At 37.0% G+C, this 19,786-nt stretch overlaps 1 protein-coding gene across 4 annotated transcripts in view; it reads left to right on the top strand.

Annotated features, from left to right (window-relative positions):
• DOCK3 (dedicator of cytokinesis 3) overlaps positions 1 to 19,786 on the top strand; it is a 520,915-nt gene that overhangs the window by 110,926 nt on the left and 390,203 nt on the right. For all 4 annotated transcript variants that reach the window (XM_069095615.1, XM_069095614.1, XM_069095613.1 and 1 more), the window contains exon 2: positions 7,283 to 7,366. In XM_069095615.1, the coding sequence (XP_068951716.1) occupies positions 7,283 to 7,366 (84 nt within the window). The remainder of the gene's footprint in view (positions 1 to 7,282; positions 7,367 to 19,786) is intronic.

Raw genomic sequence — 19,786 nt, 5'->3', positions numbered from 1 at the left:
GCTTTCCAGTGTTTTTAATAGGAATGAATGTTATATTTTGTCAAAAGCTGAAATTTTCTGCATCTATTGGTATGATCATATCATTTTTGAGTTTTTATTGTTGATATGTTCAGTCATCCCTGTAGTTTCCCTACTATTGAACCAACCTTGCATTTCTGATATAAACCCAACCCCATAATAGTGTATGATCTTTGTGATATATTGCTGTAATCTCCCTCCTAGTATTTTCTTTTAATTTTTGTATAAATATGCAATAGGAAAATTGGTCTGTAGTTATCTTCTACTGGTTTTGCTCTCCCTGGTAGTTATAAAAAAAATTTCTGTCCTAAAGGAATTTAGTAGAATTCCTTCTTTAATTATTTTTTCAAACAATTTGTATAGTATTGGAATTAATTGTTCTCTAATTGTTTGATAGAATTTGCTTGTAAATTCATCTGGTCCTTGGGTTTTTTTTATGAAGCTCATTTATGGCTTTCTCAATTTCTTTTTCTAAGATAGGGTTATATAAGTGTTCTAATGCCTTTTCTGTTCATTTGAACAATTTATATTTTGTAGATATTCATTCATTTCACATAAAATTGGTCAAAATAATTGCTTTAATTTCATCTTTTGTTGGTTGTACATTTGCCTTTTTCATTTTTGAATTTAATTTGGTTTTCTTTTTTTAATTTTTAAAATCAAATTATTCAGTGGTTTATTTTTTCATAAAACCATCTCCTACTTTTATTTTTTAGTTTAGTAGGTTTTTAAATTTTAATTTTATTCATCTTTTCTTTGATTTTTTCCTTTTTTCCTTTTAATTTTATTCATCTTTGACTTTTATGATTTTAATTTTGTTTTTAAATTGGGTATTTTACTTTGTTGTTTCTTTAGTTATACCCCCAATTCCCTGACCTGTTCTTTCTCTCTTTTTCTGATGTAAACATTTAGAAATATAAAATTTCTTGTAAGTACTGTTTTGTCTGTATACCACAAATTTGGTATGTTGTCTCGTTGTCATTGTCTGTAATGAAATTATTGATTGTTTCTATGACTTGTTCTTTGATCTCATAATTTAGAATTAGATTTAGTTTCCAATTCATTTTAAAAAATCTGTGGTTCACAGGCACTTTATTCAATATAATATTTATTCCATTATGGCTAGAAAAATATGTATTTAAAATTTCTACTTTACTGCATTTCTTTGTGAGGTTTTTATGCCTTAGTGCCTGGTCAGTTTGTTTGAAGGTGCAGTTGAAAAGGTACAATTGAGAAAAAGGTATATAATTTTTTCTATTCCCACTTAATATTTTCAAGATGTCTATCATATCTAACTTTTCTATACATCTCATTAACTTCTTTTAAAAAATTTATTGTCTATTTTTCAACATTTTTTTTCAAAAATTTGAGTTCCAAATTCTTTCCCTCACTTTGGCCTCTTACCCATCCATTGAGAAGGCAAGATATCTGTTATACATGTGAAATCATGTAAAATATATTTCTGTATTAACCATATTGCAAAAAAAGCAAGAAAATGAAGTGAAAAAATTATAGTTTAATTTGCACTTGGAATTCACTAATTCTCTCTGGAGTTCATATTTTCTTCTACTTTTTTTTTAGTCTTTGACTTTTTAATTGTTTCTTGTTGTCTCATGGAATTATTAGCCTCCACTTGACCAATTCTGTTTTTTGAGGAATTAGTATTTTTGTACCTCCTTTGTCATTTGGCCAATTCTGATTTGTAAGGAGTTATTTTCTTTAGTATTTTTGTGCCCTTTTTTTTAATTGCCAAGCTATGAGTTCTCTTTTCACAATTATCTTGCATGACTCTTATTTCTTTTCCCAACTGGCACTCCTGACCAGTGCCTGCCCCAGTGTACACAGTCTTGGAGTTTGTCATTTTGTCTGGCCTAGAAAAATTACCCACTGTGACTTTTTGTTGGCTTTTCCTTTCAGAATTCAATTTGGCATTTTTCTGTGGTCATTTCACAGGAGAGGTTTTGGAGGAAGTGTGGCAGTTGTGACCCTTCACTCCACCATCTGGACTTCTCTCCACCTTCATGAAGTTTTTTTTTTTTTTTAAGCAATTGGGGTTAAGTAACTTGCTCAAGGTTACACGGCCAGTTATTTTTTTTAAATTTTTTTTTAAATGAAGTTTTAATTCTCTCCTTCGTCCCAGCCAAAATGTATTTTTCTAGACTTAGAGTCAGGAAAACCAGAACTGACATACTGGCTCTGATAATCAATAGTTATCTGACAATAGACAAATCACTTAATCTTTCTGAACTTCTGTTTTCCAATTATTAAAATAAATGTAGTGAATGTAGAACATGTACAGAACTCCGTCTCTGTCTCTCTCTCTGTCTCTCTCTCTCTGTCTCTCTCTCTCTCTCTCTCTCTATCTCTCTCTCTCTCTCTCTCTCTCTCTCTCTCTCTCTCTCTCTCTCTCTCTCACACACACACACACACACACACACACATACACAAACAGTGTCTCTCTTGAGCTTCATTCCTGGATCACCAATTTCCTTTTGGACTTTTCAGAGGACATATGAGATATGTCCAAAACTGGAGCCATGATCTTTTTACCATCCCCTAAGCACCTATATTTCCCTATTTCTGTTCAAGCTGTTCAGGACTTCACCTTCCCTGCCCAGATTATTGTAGCATCCTCTTAATTAGTCTCCCTTCCAGTCTCTCATCACTCCAGTTCATCTTGCACACTGCTGATAAAGCAATTTTCTTTAAGCACTGATCTGGCCAAGTGATTCCCCTATTCATTTAACTCCAGTGGCTTTCTATTGCTTCTAGAATACAACATAAACTCCCCTGTTTAGCTTTTAAATTTCTCTACAACCTGGCACAGACCTCCTATTTCCATCTCGTTGTACATTGTTCCCCTCACACTCACACTCTTCACTCCAGTCACACACACAATCCATTTTGTCTTTTCCTCACTCAAGATGCTCCATTTTCCATCTCTGCCTCTTTCCACTGGATTTCTCTGATGCCTGGAACACACTTGCTCCTTATCTCTGTCTCCCAAATCTCCATTCTTCCTTTAAAATGCCCCTCAGGCACATCTTGTGCATCAAGTTTTTCCTGATCTATGAATATGGGCAACTGCTAGTGCCTCTCCTCCAAAACCATGTTGTATTTAACTTTTGGTACTTATACACACATCCATATTTTAAAATATATTTATTGTTTCCCTCAATAAAATAAAGGCTCAGGGGCAGCCAGGTAGCACAGCGAGTAAGAGCACCAGCTCCAGTGTCGGGCTGACCTGGGGATCGAATCCGGGCTCAGACACTTATTACCCACCCAGAAACACCTGGCCGTGTAACCTTGAGCAAGTTACTTAACCCCAGTTGCTTAGGGGCGGCCAGGTGGCTCAGCAAGTAAGAGCACCGGCTCCAGTGTTGGGATGACCTGGGGACCAAATCCAGGCTGGGATACTTAGCACCACACCCAGAAATAACTGGCCATGTAACCTTGAGCAAGTTACTTAACCGCAATTGCTTTTAAAAATAAATAAATAAAACATAAATAAAGGCTCATTTTGAGTAGGGATTATTTCATTCTTTGTACTTGTATCCTCAGTGCCTAGAACATAGTATATACTTAGTGAATATGTGTTGATTGCTTATTGATTGTAAAGGGTTGTTGTCAGGCAGTTAGGTAGCAAAGTGGACAGATTGCTGAGTCTAGAGGCAGGAAGATCAGAGTTCAAATCTAGCCTCAGATACGTATAAGCTGTGTGACCTTGGACAGGTCACTTAACCTCTGTTTGCCTGAGTTTCTTCATGTGTAAAATGGGAATCATAATGAAAAATCGTCCCTGACTTCTCACTATCTCTCACCTTCCATGTGCAGGCTTGTCTGTTTCACCTTTGTACCATCTCTCAAATACGCCCCCTTCTTTCCTCTGACATTGCCACCACTCTGGTACAGGTCCTCGTCACTTCACACTTGGATTATCGCAATAGCCAGCTTTGGATCTGCCTGCCTTAAGTCTCTTCCTACTCCAATTTTCCTGAAGTACAGATGCAACCACATCACCTCGTAACTCAACAAACTCCAGAGGCTCCCTGTTGCCTCCAGAATCAAATACAAAATCCTCTGTTTGGCATTCAAAACCCTTCATAACCTAGCTCCTTCCCACCTTTCCAGACTTCTAATACCATCCATGCTGCTACATATTGTTTGAACCAATGAAACTGGCTTCTTGGCTGCTCCAAAAACAAGAACCTCTATCTCGGCTCTGGGCCTTTTCTCTAGCTGTCCCCCCATTCCTGTAATGTTCTCCCTCCTCAACTCCACCCACTGCTTTTCCTAGCTTCTTTTAAGTCACAACTAAAATCTCACCTTCTCCAGGGAGCCTTTCCCAGGCCTTCTTAACTCTAGTTCCTTCCCTCTTTTAACAATTTCCTATTTCTCCCATATGTGATTTGTTTGCATATATTTGTTTGCATGTTGTCTCCCCTACTATATCATAAGCACCCTTAGGAAGGGACTATCTTATACCTCCTTTTATGTTCCCAGTGCTTGGTCACATAAAAGGTGCTTAATAAATATTTATTGATTGAAAAAATATTGCCTACCTCTTGATGTTGTTGTAAGGATCAAATGAGATAATATTTGTAAAGCACCTATTAACACAGTGCCTGGTGTGTAATAACCATTATATAAATGATAGCTATGATTAGAATTATCATTACTATTATTATTGTTATAATAATAAGATGAAATAATTGATATAAAGTACTTAGTCAACTTACAATTAAAGTTCCCATAAATGTCACATGTTGTTATCCCTACTTTGTCCTGTCACATTCTAGCTTTGTATCAGACTTAATTATATATACCTCATTAGATTATAATGTCTTTGAGGTCAAAGACTATGCTGATTTTTATATTTTCTATCTCAGAACCTAGCATAGTGACTTGCATGTGGCAAGAGTTTCATAAATGTTTGATTTGAGTCAGATTTATCAAATTTTGGCATAATAATAACTTTTGCTAAGTGCTTTCTATATTGTTTTCTGGGGATGGTGATCATCTCTGGTCAGTAGTTGAATTGGAAGTCCCAGCTGTCTACTGACATTTTGTTTGACTTGTTAAGCCTGCTCACAGAGCAAAGTCTCCAATAATGAAAGCATTTGGCATAGTCATTCATTAGTATGAACTCTATTCTTATTGCAATAACAGAATAATTGGGTTGGTCATTTTGGAAAACTGGTTGACAAGAGGATGTCAAATAAAATGCGATGTGGGGAATTGATGGAGAGAAGCTTTAGGAAAAATAGATCATTAAAACTTATTAGAAGACATTGAAATATTATTTGGAACAATTTAATAAGAGTTGATAGCAGCAGGAACACAGTGGTTCCATTGAGAGGGTTACTTCTTTTGGTCTTCACCTTAAATAATCCTCTGGTGTCTTCATCATTCCAGAGGTTGACAAGGGCTTCAGATGGCTGCCAGGTGCTATTCCTGTCAAACTTACCACCCACTACAGTCTTTTCTTTTGATTATTTTTATTTAATTAGCTTTTTTACTCACTAGTTTTGATGCTGAACAAATTGTATCTGTATTGATTCAGTTAAGTGAATTTTTTCTTTACTTCACTTTTGCTCTCCTCTCTTGATACTCACAAACACTAGCTTCCTTCTGTGATTTCTTTCTGATAAGAGTCTGAGATGATGAAAGGAGAATACACAAAAGTAGGAGGTAGAGTGTTGAGTTTGGAGAATGACTAAAGTAGCTTAAATGGAGAATTTTCAGAGGGAGAGGTAGTATGAAATAAGGCTGAAAGAAAGGTGGAAATGAGATTTTGGAGGAATTTACACTCTCCCTAAGATGTTTGTATTTTATCCTTCTGTCAGTGGGCAATATCTCAAGATTTTTTAGTAGGACAATGATATGGCCAGTCTTGTGTTTTAAGAAGATTATTTTGACATCTTTCAGGAAGAATGATCATAGTGTCAGAGAGAATAAAACTAGGAAATTCAACTAGAACATTCTGAAATCCCAAGCAAATGTTGATTAGGGCCTGAATTGACATGGTAGCTGTGTGAGTGTAGCAACTATGTTATGGAGGCAGAAATAACAAGACTTGTCAAATGATTGGATATGGGTGATGGGGAGATGGAGGAGTCTAGTGTAACTCAGATTCTGAATGGGGGTGACTGGAATGATGGTGATTTTTAGCACAGAAACAGGTAGATTGGTAGGTGGGATAAGAAACACTAAATTGTCTTGGACATATTGAGTTTGAAATGCTTATGAGAAATCCATGATGAGATGGCAGTGTGGTGTAATAGCTACGGGACTGTATTTGGAGTCGTGAATTTTAAATCCCTCCTCAGACACTTTTAGCTCTGTGATATAGGGCATCACTTCTTCTCTTTGCCTCAGTTACCTCTGTAAGTTTCCTTCCAATGTTATATCTGTGCTCTGATAAGTGTTTGAGAACTGAAGATAGCAATTAGGGCTGAACATACCCAGATTTTATGTCATTTAGAAATATTACTTGATCATATGAGAACCGATGAGATAGCTAAGAGATCCTACATTGATAAGAGAAATAGTTCAGAACAGATACCTGGCAAATAGTCGTGTTAAGAGAGGAAAGCTCTTAGTGCTGCTCTCTTTTTGAAAAAAAAAAAGTATTTTTAACTAGATTGAAATGCAAAAATTAAATATGTGGGCTAGATGTTACTGAAAAAAGAAAGTGACTCTCTGGTTATGTCAGGTACCATTAGAAATATTCAAGTATATATTTAGCACCCAATAACAACATTTTTTAGTGTGATAATAGGGGATGGTAGAAAAAGAGGGCTGGACTTTAAAGTTGGGAGACATGAATTCTGTTCTCAGAATGTGACCTTAGGTTTTGCTCTTGGAAAAGTTACACTAAAAAGTGAGATGAAATCAATGATGAGATTCTCACACATCTAGTTTCCTGATTTATGAAAAGGGGATCATAATAACCATTGTTGTTTTCTCATAGGATGGAGTAATGTATGCAAAGTGAATTGTCAAAGGGAAAGCTTTATAAAAATGTAAGGTGGTGATACTTTGCTTTTTTATTATCATAATTTAATAATACTTTCATGGCCTGAGATATTTAATGTACCTTACTCTGAGAGTAGCTTAATTGAGTAGTATCTTACTTATGAGAAAGAGAGATTTTTCCAGAGAGAATATTTTAAAGAGCATTTAGTATTTAATTTTGTATCAAGATTTATGTTTCCATTTTTGAAAATCCTAACTTCTATATTTATTCTTGCCTTTCTAGTGATATGCAGCTTTCGCGGATCTGTACCCCAAGGCTTAGTCCTGGAAATAGGAGAAACTGTTCAGATTCTGGAAAAATGTGAAGGTTAGTATGGTGGAACAAGAAAAGAGTGTGTGAACAGTATCTATTTTCAGTCATCATGAAGTTACTTTTTTTTTTGGTAGATTATCTCCACTAAAGTCCTTTGACACTTCCTGGTGGCATAGAGGCTTTCTCAAATTCCATATCATTAAAAGATGTGTTCTTTCTCTTCATTATGATCTGAAAAGACTTCATCCATTCAAGCAGGACCCAGTGACAGATTTTACACCTGTTTTCTGAATACTGGCCTCCTTAAGTTCAGAGAGGTTGATCACCATATTGGTGTCAGTGTGGTGACATTGAAAGCTATAAAAAATATTCAAAACCTTTACTAAGTCAGAAAGTGACTGTGATCTGTGTCTGTAGAGGGAGTACCACATCAATGAAAGCACGGGTCATTTACATATTGAAAAAGACTAATAGATTTTCAGCAATAATTTTGAAACCTTGATACATCAGATGCTCAGAATACTTAGATAAATTCCATCCTGACCCACTTTCAGGGGGGAAAAAAGCTCAAGCACTGTTGATACTAATCTAGTGTTAGAGAAGGTCATGGGTCAGGGTTTTTAAGTTAACCATCTGTTGGAACTTGATTTTTACATTCTGACCAAATGTAGTTATTTTGTAAAAATTTCTCTCAAGTTCAACTAAACAGTTATTATTTCAGATATATTTGGCTAATAGTACATTTGTGTGGCACTCAGAAAATTAATCGGGTGTGTTTAAAAAACTGTAGGGACTTTATGCTTTCTAACAAATTCATTTGTAGATCCTTATTTGGCCAATGTGCCTGTCATAAAGGCTAACCTATATATAGTTTGAAATGGATTGGTTTGATGATATTGTTTCTTTGGACATATGTAGGTAGTTTTATATGGAAAACTAAAAGACTGACATGTCTATGAAGCATATAGGTATATGGTTATATAGAATTACATTTGATTTATCATTTGTCAAGGATGTTTTAGGTAGGATTATTATTGAGGGCTGAGAATTGGATTTCCTGATCTTCCGAGGTCCCTTTTTATTCAGTATTTTTATCATTTCATGTTGAAAGGTGAAAAGGGAGTCCATTTGTAATGTGATTTCAATTGTGATCGAAGTTCAGATATCTGAAATCTCTGAAGTACAATTATATTTTTATGTAACAAACTTTATCCATGTTGGGAAGTAGTAGAGAAAACCAATGTGTTTTTCTAAAAACATTGTATGTTTTGAATACTTTATTAATTGAATAATATATTTGCAGTAGATTTCACTTTCAAATTATCTTTAAATCATTATTTTAATTTTCATTTGTTAAATACTCAGGAGTGATGGTGAGGGAAAGGACCCCAGAAGGAGTTGCTATGTGGCACAGGGAAGTCATGTTGACTTTTAAAATGTGCTGCAGGATTATCCAGGAAGTAGATAATCCATATTTAGGTAATTGAAAGTCGAATATAACTCAAAATAAGATTCTTTTCTCATAGATACAAGCTGTTGCTAAGTACAAATCTCTATTGCATGAGTGACAAGGTCTGAGATTTTGTGTTGCTTCTCATCTGGAGGTACCTTGGTTATTTCTTGGAAAGGAACTGAAATAGAATGTTGTAAAGTCTATACCTTTTTAAAAATGTACTTTTTACAAAAAGCAACTGTTGATATAAAATTATTTTATATTGCTTACTGTTTCTAAATTATTCTTTAATTTTTAATTTTTACAAGGAATATAAATAGAAGGAATTCCATTTCAGAGACTGACAATGTAAACTGATATATTTAAGTTATCTTTCCATAAAAATTCATCCAGGATTTGGATTCGAGTTTAAAACATGTTGCCAGTAGTTGCAGGTTCTGGGAATCAAAGATGCCCAAATCTGAAAGAGATTTTGAGAAGTCATTATTTTTTCCATTCTTTATCTCTGCTAGTGAACTTACATGGAAACGATCTTGGAAAAAATTTGTCTGAAATTCAATCCACAATCCTCCTAATGGAATTTGAATTCATTTCTTGTTGTCCTGACCATTGTTGGAATTAATTGTTGCCTTGGAGGCCTATTACTAAATTCCCTCAGTCTTCTCCATTCTAAATAAATTCACTTAATCCAGCCTTTATTCAAGTGCTATTTCTTAAACCTATAATAATTTTTTCCAGTTTTCCTTTCAGCCATCTCTATACTTTCCCTAGTTATTAAATGATAATTCTCTACTAATTCAAAGCAATATTCTGATTAAATATATAATGTTCTTCCTTTACCCAGTGGCCATCTTAGATTTTTACAAAAAAAGTACATCACACTTAAAATAAGGACTCTTACCTAAATTTTTAAGTGCAGGATTTGAATTACATTACAAAATTAAAATATATATAATTAATAGCAAATCTGTATTTCCTGTTTTCAGACTCACCAATTTAAATTTAGTGTCCCATGAATCTGGTAAATCACCAGTGTTATCATTCATATACCAATTTTTATCATATTATTGTGGTGCTAATAGGATCATTGAAATCATCTGATTTAGGCCCCTCATTTTACAGATGAAGAAACTGTGACTTCTGGAGGTTATGTTAGCAGATCTAGTCAAGGCTGGACTAGAATTCAAGTCTCCTAGTACCCTGTTTAATATTTTAACAACATTTCAAAACATTCTTGATGTTTGGGTAATAATGAAATTAACAGTAAAAAGTTCCAAAGATTAAATTCTAATAACTAGAACATCCTGCCTTGGACACTTAAAGACTAATGTGCTACATATAGTAAAAGCCTATGTTCTGTAACACATTACAAACACAAGGCCATTGACTGAACTAAATTTAGGAAACTCAGACCATAATCTTAGATATCATGTCAAGGATCCCCAAAGCACCTAATTCCTTACGATATGACAATAGTCTGTCTACAAAGGACAGAAGACTTAGTTTCTCATTTTTGATCAATGAAACACACGTACACAGATTTAGAATACTGTAGCTCATCTTAGGTAGCCGGGTGACCAAATGTCCTTATAGCTTATTTGGGGAAAAAAACCATTCCCAGAAATTTTTTCTAACTTCTTGTATTCAAATATCCTATATATCTCAGAATTTGAAGAAGGAAAAAGTAATTTTCTATCGAACTCAACCCTGATAGTTAAAAAAAAAATCAACCATTCTCTGAAATTATTCTCTCCATTTCTTGGTTGTGAATGTTTTCATTGACTGTCTCCCATACCTGGAATCCTCTCCCTTCTTATTTGTGCCTCCTGACTTTCTTGGCTTCCTTCAAGTTTCAGCAAAAGTCCCAACTTCTGCACGGATCCTTTCCCAGTCTTCCTTAATCTTAGTGCCCTCTCTCTCTGGGACTATCCCCAATTTATACTGTGTGTGTGTGTGTGTGTGTGTGTGTGTGTGTGTGTGTGTGTGTGTGTGTGTGTTCCTGTACATACAGTTGGGGAGACAGAGAGAGAATGAGCTTGTTTGGATATAGCTGTTTGTATGTTGTTTCCCCTATTAGACTGTGAGCTCCTTGAGTGTAGGGATATTATTTTTTGCCTTTCTTTTCATCTCCAACACTTAATACGGTGCCTGCCCCCTAGAAGGCACTTAATAAATACTAGTTGACTGACAGACTAAATAAAGTCATAGAATTTCATTCTGAACTCCTGACTGACATGAATTCTTAATTGAAGGTCTTTATCAAAACTATGTAATGGGGAATTCTAATTGATGATAAGATCAGTTGGATGGGATGATCAAATAAGTAGTGTGGATAGAGAACTGATCTAGAAGCCAGGAGACCTGGGCTCAGGTTCCACCTATTAAACACACTGATTTTGTGACAAGAAAAGCTTCTTGCAGATGACTAAGTGACTTGCTAAGGAAGCTTTTCCTGATCCCTCTTAATTCTAGAGTCATTCCTCTGTTGATTATTTTCAATTTATCCTTTATATACTGTATTTGTATTGTTGTTGTTGTTCAGTAATTTCATCATGTCAAACTCTTCATGACTCCATTTTGGGGTTTTCTTGGCAAAGATACTACAGTGATTTTCCGTTTCCTTCCCATGTGTTTGTACTAGCTATTTGCATGTTGTTTCTGGCAGTAGACCAGGAGCTCCTCAATTATGGGGGGTTTTACCCTTCTTTGTATGCCCAGATATGCCTAAAACACAGCATAGAGTATTAATATTTTTCTTTGACACACCCCTCTTCCCAGTTTCTATATTTCTTTTGAAAATATCATCATCCTTTCATTGACCTAAGTTCACAACCTTGAGCCGTGTTCAACTCTTCATTCTTGCTCAACTCACCTATCTAAGTAGCTATCCAATATTTGTAATTTTGCCTCCACAGCATTTTTGGTATCAATTACATGTTCTCCACTCATATCACAACCCTCCTAGTTCAGGCCCTATCAGACCTTGTGGGGCATGGTCAGACTTTTGCTTTAGGATGATCATTTTGGCAACTGTGGAAGATGGACTAAAGTGGAGAGAGATTGGAGTTAGGGAGACCAACCAGAGGGCTATAGTGATAGTCCAGATGTGAGGTTATAAGGGCCCACAACAGGGTGGCATCTATGTCAGTGGAGAGAAGGTCATGAATAAACAATATATTGTGAAGGTAGAAAGTAAGATCTGGCAACAGATTAGACATGTGGGGTGAGAGTATACATGAGGAATTGAGGATATTTCCAAGATTGTAAGCATAGGTAGCTATGGTAGTGGTGATGTCTTCTACAGAAACAGGGATTTTTGGCAGATGGAAGGTTTTAGGGAAAAGATGATGAGTTCTGTTTTGGACATCCTTGAGATGTGTACAGGACATTCAACTTGAGATGTCTAATAGGCAATTGGGAACATCAGATTAGGCATCAAGGGAGAGATTAGGGCTGGATAAATAGACCTAAGAATCCAATGTGTAGAGATGATTACTGAACCCATAGGGGCTGACAAGATCACAAAGCAAAACAGTGTGGAGGCAGAAGAGAAGAGGACCAAAGGCAGACTCTTGTGGCAGACCTATAGTTAGTGCTTATGATCTGAGGGAAGATCCAGCAAAAAGTTCGAGAAACACTGTCCTGGAAGAAAACTAGAAGAGACCTGTTTCACCAAAAAAATACACCTTAAAAACACGGAAGAACCCCACAAAAATTAAAACATAAGAGAAAAGAGAGTCACTAAGAGAAGGTAAGTTTTGTTGGCAAAAGCTACAAAGAGGTCAAGAAAGATGAGGACTGAGAAAGGGCCATTGGATTTAGAAATTCAGAGATCACTGGTAAGTTTAGAGCGAAAATTTACACTTGAACAATCAATTCAGAAGCCAGACTTCAGGGAAAATCTGCTGGAGAAGGCAGCCCAGAATAGGATAGATGATCCATAGAGAAGAATTTGGTTTGGCACAGAGAAGGGGCACTTCCTCATATGAAAGGATGGGTGGAAGAGATGCCATAGGTGGCTTTGAGAGGAATGAAGAAGTTTGGGGTAGCAATTTTGGTGACCGGGATAGTGAATTTATTGGGAATTATAGAAGGATCACCTTGCCTAGTTGAGTGAAGGCCTAGTTGAGATTATGTAACATAAATCTGTAGCAGACCTAGTCATCATAGTATCTGAATTTTCTTCAGTTTCACTGAGTAACACATGAACAGGAGCAAAGACAGCAAATGAGGGGAGTAATCCAAAGTTGGAACTTGGCAAGAGATGATCAGAGGATAAGGGGGAAGGGACTGGAGTATATAGTCGAATTGTTTCACCAAGGCTTGAGGTTGAGAAGGAAGGAGAATGTAGCCAGTGTGAGAGTGGTGGCCTTTAGAAGAACTGAGAGATGAAGAACTTAGAAGTTAGAGTGAAGAAAAGGAGCACAGTTTGGGCAGCTGGGTGGTGTTTTGGTTAGAGCACTGGGCCTGAGTCAGGAAGACCTGAGTTCAAATCTGGATGAAGTCAGATTTGAATCTATTAAGTATTCACATAGTAGGTACCTAATTAATGTCTGCTCCCTCCCTCCTATACCCTCTGTCTTCTGACTCTCCATCCTTGTGATGCAGCATCCTTGACCACCTTTTCCATTACTGGTTCCATTTTCACTCATACCCCAAGTCTCACTTATCATAAGGAGTGGACCACATATTTTCTTTCACATACCCTAAATTTCCAGTTCCTCAATCTACTCAGTTCTCATGATGTGTTCTTCCCCTCAACTACACACTGATGGTCATATGCTTGACCTTGTCATCACTCACAAATGTTAAATTTCTATGTTCGTGAACTCTAAAATTCCTTTACCTAATCATAATCTTTTCTGCCTAGTAATAATGGCTAGCATTTATATAGTGCAAAGAAAATATTGTCTCATTGTTTTCCTTCACAACAACCCCAGGAAGTAGGTGCTAGAAAGAGAGAGGTTAAGAGATTTGCCCAGAATCACAGCCTAATAAGTATCTGAGGCTAGATTTAAGCTTGTTTTCTTGACTTGAGGCCCAGCTTTTTATTCACTTGATCACCTAAAAAAGGTTCAAGATGAAAACAGATTTGTTAACACCGGAACAGGCATTCAGAGAGTACAGTGAAAGGGGAAGGCAGGTCCATTTTAGGACATTTGGAGGATATGCTTGAAGGGAATGGGAAGAAGGCAGGATTGGGGGATGAGGAATAGGGTTTGTTCAGTGTCATCTGAGGGTTCAGTCACTGGGATGAGGAGAGTATGATAGTGTGGGAGCATATTAATTATTGAGAAGTTATTCTAGGCAGAGTAACTAGGCTAGAGAGAGGCTGACTGAGTGGAGAAGTGGTTAAATTGTTGAAGACCCACCCTTAATATCCAACCACATAATAGATGGTGATGTTTAGTTCTGTGAGGACAGGACTCACAGCAGGTAGGAGCCAGACAAGGTACAGCCTGGGAGAAATCTGGACAGAAGGTAGAAGCTGGTAATTTGAGGTCAGCTGGATCTGAGATAAGACTAGAGAAAGACCTGGGGTGAAGACAGAGGCCACAGGTAGGCAGCCCAGATCCAGAGCTGACACAAGGCTCCCTGAGGGGTCAGTCAAGGGAAAGAAGGGGCCACAGACTAGGGGCCTGGATCCAGGGTTACCAGTTTACTCCACTGTAAAATGAAAGGGTTGGATTAAGTGAGGTTCCTTCTGGTTCTGTAAACCTATGGCTAGAAATCATCATTATAGGATTTGATTTACACAACAATTTCTACCTGATATAATTAATAATATTGAACTGGGAATTCATTGCTGATTCAAAAACTCCATGTTATATTAGTTTAAAATTTCTCCACAGAATATATTTTACAAGAGCTAGACAAATAGAAAAAATTATTTCTTTGAATTTCATATATCCTCTCTTATCATTGTGTTTTAGAAGGTTTAATGAGATTAAAGACTGATAAAAAAGAATGAACAAGAAAGAATAGTCTGGACTTCTGATTTACTTTAAGTCAATTTCTTCCATTAACTAGGGTAGAAGAAAATGTGTGTTTTTCTTAGACCACTGCAAAAAATTGACATTCTTACTTTATTCTTTTTTATGGTTTTATGTCCTTTTGATCTTTTTCTTCTTCCACAACTGTGATGAACATGGAAATATATGTTTTTCATGATAGTACATATATAGACTATATCAAAGTGTCTACCATTTTCAGAAGAGGAGAAGGGAGGGAGGGAGAGAGAGAAAAATTTGGACCTCAAAATTTTTTTAATTAATTAATTTTTAGTTTTCAATATTCACTTCCATAAGATATTGAGTTCTAAATTTTCTCCCCCTTCCTTTTCTCCTCCCTCCCCAAGAGAGCATGCAGTCTGAGATAGGCTCTACATATACATTCATATTAAACATATTTTCACATTAGTATGTAAAGAAGAATTAGAACCAATGGGAGGAACCACGAGAAAGAAGAAAAAACAACAACAAAAAAGAGAGAGTAAATAGTCTGCTTCCATCTGCATTCAGACTCCATAGTTCCTTCTCTGGATGTGGACAGCATTTTCCATCATGAGATTTGAAGTTATCTTAGATTCTTGCATTGCTGAGAAGAGCCAAGTCTATCAGAGTTAGTCATCAAATAATGTTGCTGTTACTATGTACAATGTTCTTCTGGTTCTGCTCACTTCACTCAGAATCAGTTTGTGAAAGTTTTCCAGGTCTTTTGAAGTCCGCCTGTTCATTATTTCTTAGAGCACAATAGTATTCCATTTCATTCATATACAGTAATTTGTTCAGCCATTCTACAATTGATGGACATCCCCCTCAATTTCTAATTCTTAGCCACCACAAAAAGAGCTGCTATAAATATTTTTAGGGGTGGCCAGGTAGCACAGTGAGTAAGAGCACCGGCCCCAAAGTCAGGATGACCTGGGATCTAATCGGGGCTCAAACACTTAGCACCCACCCAGAAACACCTGGCTGTGTAACCTTGAGCAAGTTATTTAACCCCAATTGCTTTAAAAAAAATAAATAAATATTTTTATACATATGAGTCCTTTCCCCATTTTTATGATGTCTTTGGGACATACATCTAGAAGTGATAATGCTGGGTCAAAGGGTATGCACAGTTTTATTACCCTTTGGGCATAGAACTCAAAATCTTGTGAAAAATGAAAGCTAGAGAATTTTTCTTAATATGTAATTGGAAAAATAAAATACTATTTAAATAAAAATAATAATTAAAAATATAGTAAAAAAAAGAAGTTACTTGGTAACAGAAAATTTCAGAGAAAATTTTTTATTAGGTTTTCTTCTATAAAATTAATGGAAGGGCTTTAATGAATACATAGTTAACAGGACAGATTTGGAAAGATTGTCTGAAAATATGTTGGTTTTTGGTTGTGGAAATCAAATCCAATTACCACATTTACTTGATCATTTTTCAAAAGTGGTATTTCTCTTTTTCGCACATGAACTCACATTCCCTTTTCCCCTGCTCTCAACAATTTGCTTTTGGCTGAATAAATTCTTTTGATCACCTGCTTTAGGGTTGGTGGATCTAATCCAGAACTTTGAGCTTTGGTAGAGTCATTGGAGAGTTTTGAAATGGGTTTAATTAAACTTTGTTTTCCTAAATTAAACATAGCATGTTAAATCTTGTTCCCATTTCTTCAAATCGTCTTCAGTTTTCAGACAATCTGACCCCAAAGATCTTGCAAAATGCTGTTGCTGTTAGCCAAGCCCAGTCAGCTGGTGAAGATTGTGCTCCAGGTCACAGCGGCCGTCTAGGTTACCAGCAGCAGCATCTTCACGTGATTCCCCAGCCCCGTTTGCTTATAAAAAACGTTGCTCCTGACGTAAGGAACCAGGTTCATTTGGGGGGAGGAGGTTTTTCTCAGATGTTCCTGCTTCATCCTTGATTTGTCCCTGTCCAGAAAAATCAATAGAACTTCTATATCTGGCTCATTTTGTTCACTCAGTAAGGAACCTTAGCTCCCCTGCAAGTACTTATGCTAATAAACCAACAACCCATCAGCAAGCATTTATTAAGCACCTACTGTGTTCCAGGAACTGTACTAGATTCTGAGGATGCAAACAAATTAAAGGTTATAAGCCTCCGAAGTGGTAGTGTGGGCCAGGTTGGACTCATGAAATAATATTTATAAATAATCTACCATTGAACAAAAAGGAAGTTTACTTAACAATAACAAAGGATATTTAGGAAGGATAAAAAGCATGGGTGAGAAGGGCATGTTGACTGGCAGGGCAATGGGGTAACTGTCAAGTCTGAGAGGCCCTGATTTATTCCCAGTTAGGCTTTTTATGCCTTAGGAAGCAGTGTCAAAAGCCGGACCTTGAGTTCCCTGAACTAATAAAGCCTTGAGAGCCTAGCTTCTCTGCATTTTATAGGGGGAAAAAAACCCCACTCCACCCTATGTATCAGGGACCTAGTAGATATTACTCCTGAAGCAAGAGCTTACATTTTATTCAAGGGGGAGTGGAGGATGGATTTTCACAGAGAAGTAAATCCTGGATGTATACAAAAAGGCATTTTGTTGGGGAGACACTAACAACCAGGGGACTTGTGGAATCAGGAAAGGCCTTTTGAAGAAGGTAGCATTTGATCTGAGCTTTGAAGTGAATTAGGGCATCCAGGTGATAGAAATAAAGAGAAAGCATTCTAGGATTGAGAGACAGCTAATGTGAAGGTATAGAGGGAGGCAGTTTTATTTAATGTAACAGAAAAGCATGGAAATTGAGAATTGGTACCTGAGAGTTAACATAGAGAGTTAAGAAGACTCTTCTCCCCTAATCAGGGATCTATGCTTCCTAACTTAAACCCCAAAGGGAAACACAGTCCTATATAGTCCATAAAGAGTGAAACAAGTCTCCTGTCTAGGATGGGGAGGGGCCCCACCTACTCCAGACATCTATATGTGTGTTTCTCATTTACATTACTACTCTCTCCCCTGCATAATACTGGGAAAGAGCTCTGGGTCACAAGAGAGACGACCTCCTTGGCAGCCCTGCACAGTGCAGATGACTCCTTGCTCCTTGGTTCTGTTCTTTTCTCCCTACCAGGCAGTGACTATGAAAACCTCCTGCTCACCCTTCTTAACCAAAAATCCCAGGTTGTTACTTTTGTCCCACTTATTGTCAATCCTCTTGCATTTACCTTTCCCTTCTTCAGGGCTTAGGCAATCTGAACCTTAAGGTACACTTTCTCTTTTTGAGGCTGATGAAAAATGCTTTTACCCCTTTCCATTCACCATTCATCTTTCCATTCTCCATCACTCCTTTGACGAAAGTCAAGAGAAAAAACACTGGAAGCATCTGAAACACTGATTGGGTAAAGGGAGTAGCTTGCAGTGCTGGACCAGCAAAACTCCCTGCGCACCTGGATTGCCTCCCCAGGAGTGCAGTAAAGGAAGAACATCAGTGCTATGAATGAAGTTATCCATTCCAGCCGTGCATGGTAGAAGTACAGTGTAGTTGTAATCATTTTTGGTGATCTAACTGTATGGAAGCAACAGTGAGATTTAAGAAATGGAATCATGGTATGAAGTCTATTAAAGAAATAGTGATGTTCATAATTTGTTAATATTATCAGGAATTATGTAGAATTTATCCTTGATCCTGGCATTTCACTTGTATGTGCTAGACTATAGCAGCTATGATTTAGTCTGATGTAATTTCTCTTACATATATTATATACACAAATACAGTCGTGCATGTACTGACAGTCATAAGGATCATAGATTCAGTCTTGAAGAGGCCTTGGATGGCATCCAGCTGGAAGGGACCTCCGCCACTATCTAATCTAACCCGTATACATATATAATCCAGCCCCTTGGGGATCAGAGATTCCCAGCAAGGGGTCATCTATATTCTCTTACACATATTGATATATTTGTTGTTGTTTAATCATTTTCAGTTGTGTCCTACTCTTTGTTATCCCATTTGGGGTTTTCTTGGCAAAGACATGGGAGTATTTTGCCATTTCCTTCTCCAGCTCGTTTCACAGATGAAGAAACTGAGGCAAACAGAGTTAAATGACTTGCTTAAGGTCATGCAACTAGTACAGGTGTGCAGCCAGATTTGAACTTAGGTATCTCTAACTCCAGGCCTAGTGCTCTATCCTCTGCCTCCCCTCGCTGCTTCTATATGATATAGAAAATGTGATTATATCATATGATATATCACATCATATTATTATTATTGTTATTTTGCCTTTTGGAGGGCAATTGGAGTTAAGTAACTTGCCCAAGGTTACATGGCTAGTTTTTTTTTGTGTGGGTGTTAAGTGTATGAGGCCGGAACCGAACTTGGATCCTTCTGACTTGGGCTGGCGCTTTACTCATTGCACCACCTAGCCACCCTCACATCATATTATTATACTTATATATTGTTAAGCAATTTATAAAAGTCAGAAACTAATCTAGCAGATTTTTCCAAGTAAATTGAATTTCAGAGATTTATAAAATTAGTGATGAGGTTCACTCATAGTCATAACGTTGTCGTTCAAATAATGAGAGATGGAATGAGGTATGGAAAATAGTGATAGAAACATAATTGAAGAAGCAAGTCTTTTACCTGAATGATAATTCAAAGAGGGTAACCTACCTTGGGAACACTGCTGAGAAATGTGCACTTTTACACAAATACAGTCGTGCATGTACTGACAATCATAGGATCATAGATTTCAGTCTTGAAGAGGCCTTGGATGGCATCCAGCTGGAAGGGACCTCAGCCACCATCTAACCCAACCCGTATACATATATAATCCAGCCCCTTGGGGATCAGAGATTCCCAGCAAGGGGTCATCTAGCCTCTGCTCAAAGGCAGAGGAAGAGGAAGTCCCCACTCCCAGAGGCCGCCCTTTCCACTTTGGGGCAGCTCTATTAGGAGGTTTTTCTGGCACCAATTTGGGACTTCTGCCCAGTTTCCAGTTAGTTTACCTTGGGGATAAGTTGTTACCATCCTGTTGTTTTCATTCTTCATTACCTTATTTGGGATTTTCTTGGC

Source organism: Petaurus breviceps, unplaced genomic scaffold, assembly GCF_028583685.1.
Source record: "Petaurus breviceps papuanus isolate PSGF00001 unplaced genomic scaffold, PetGlider_PUasm1.0 227, whole genome shotgun sequence".
NCBI classification, from domain to species: Eukaryota; Metazoa; Chordata; class Mammalia; order Diprotodontia; family Petauridae; genus Petaurus; species Petaurus breviceps.
Note: the sequence above shows the minus strand (reverse complement) of the source record. Positions and strands in the feature narration are given on the sequence as shown.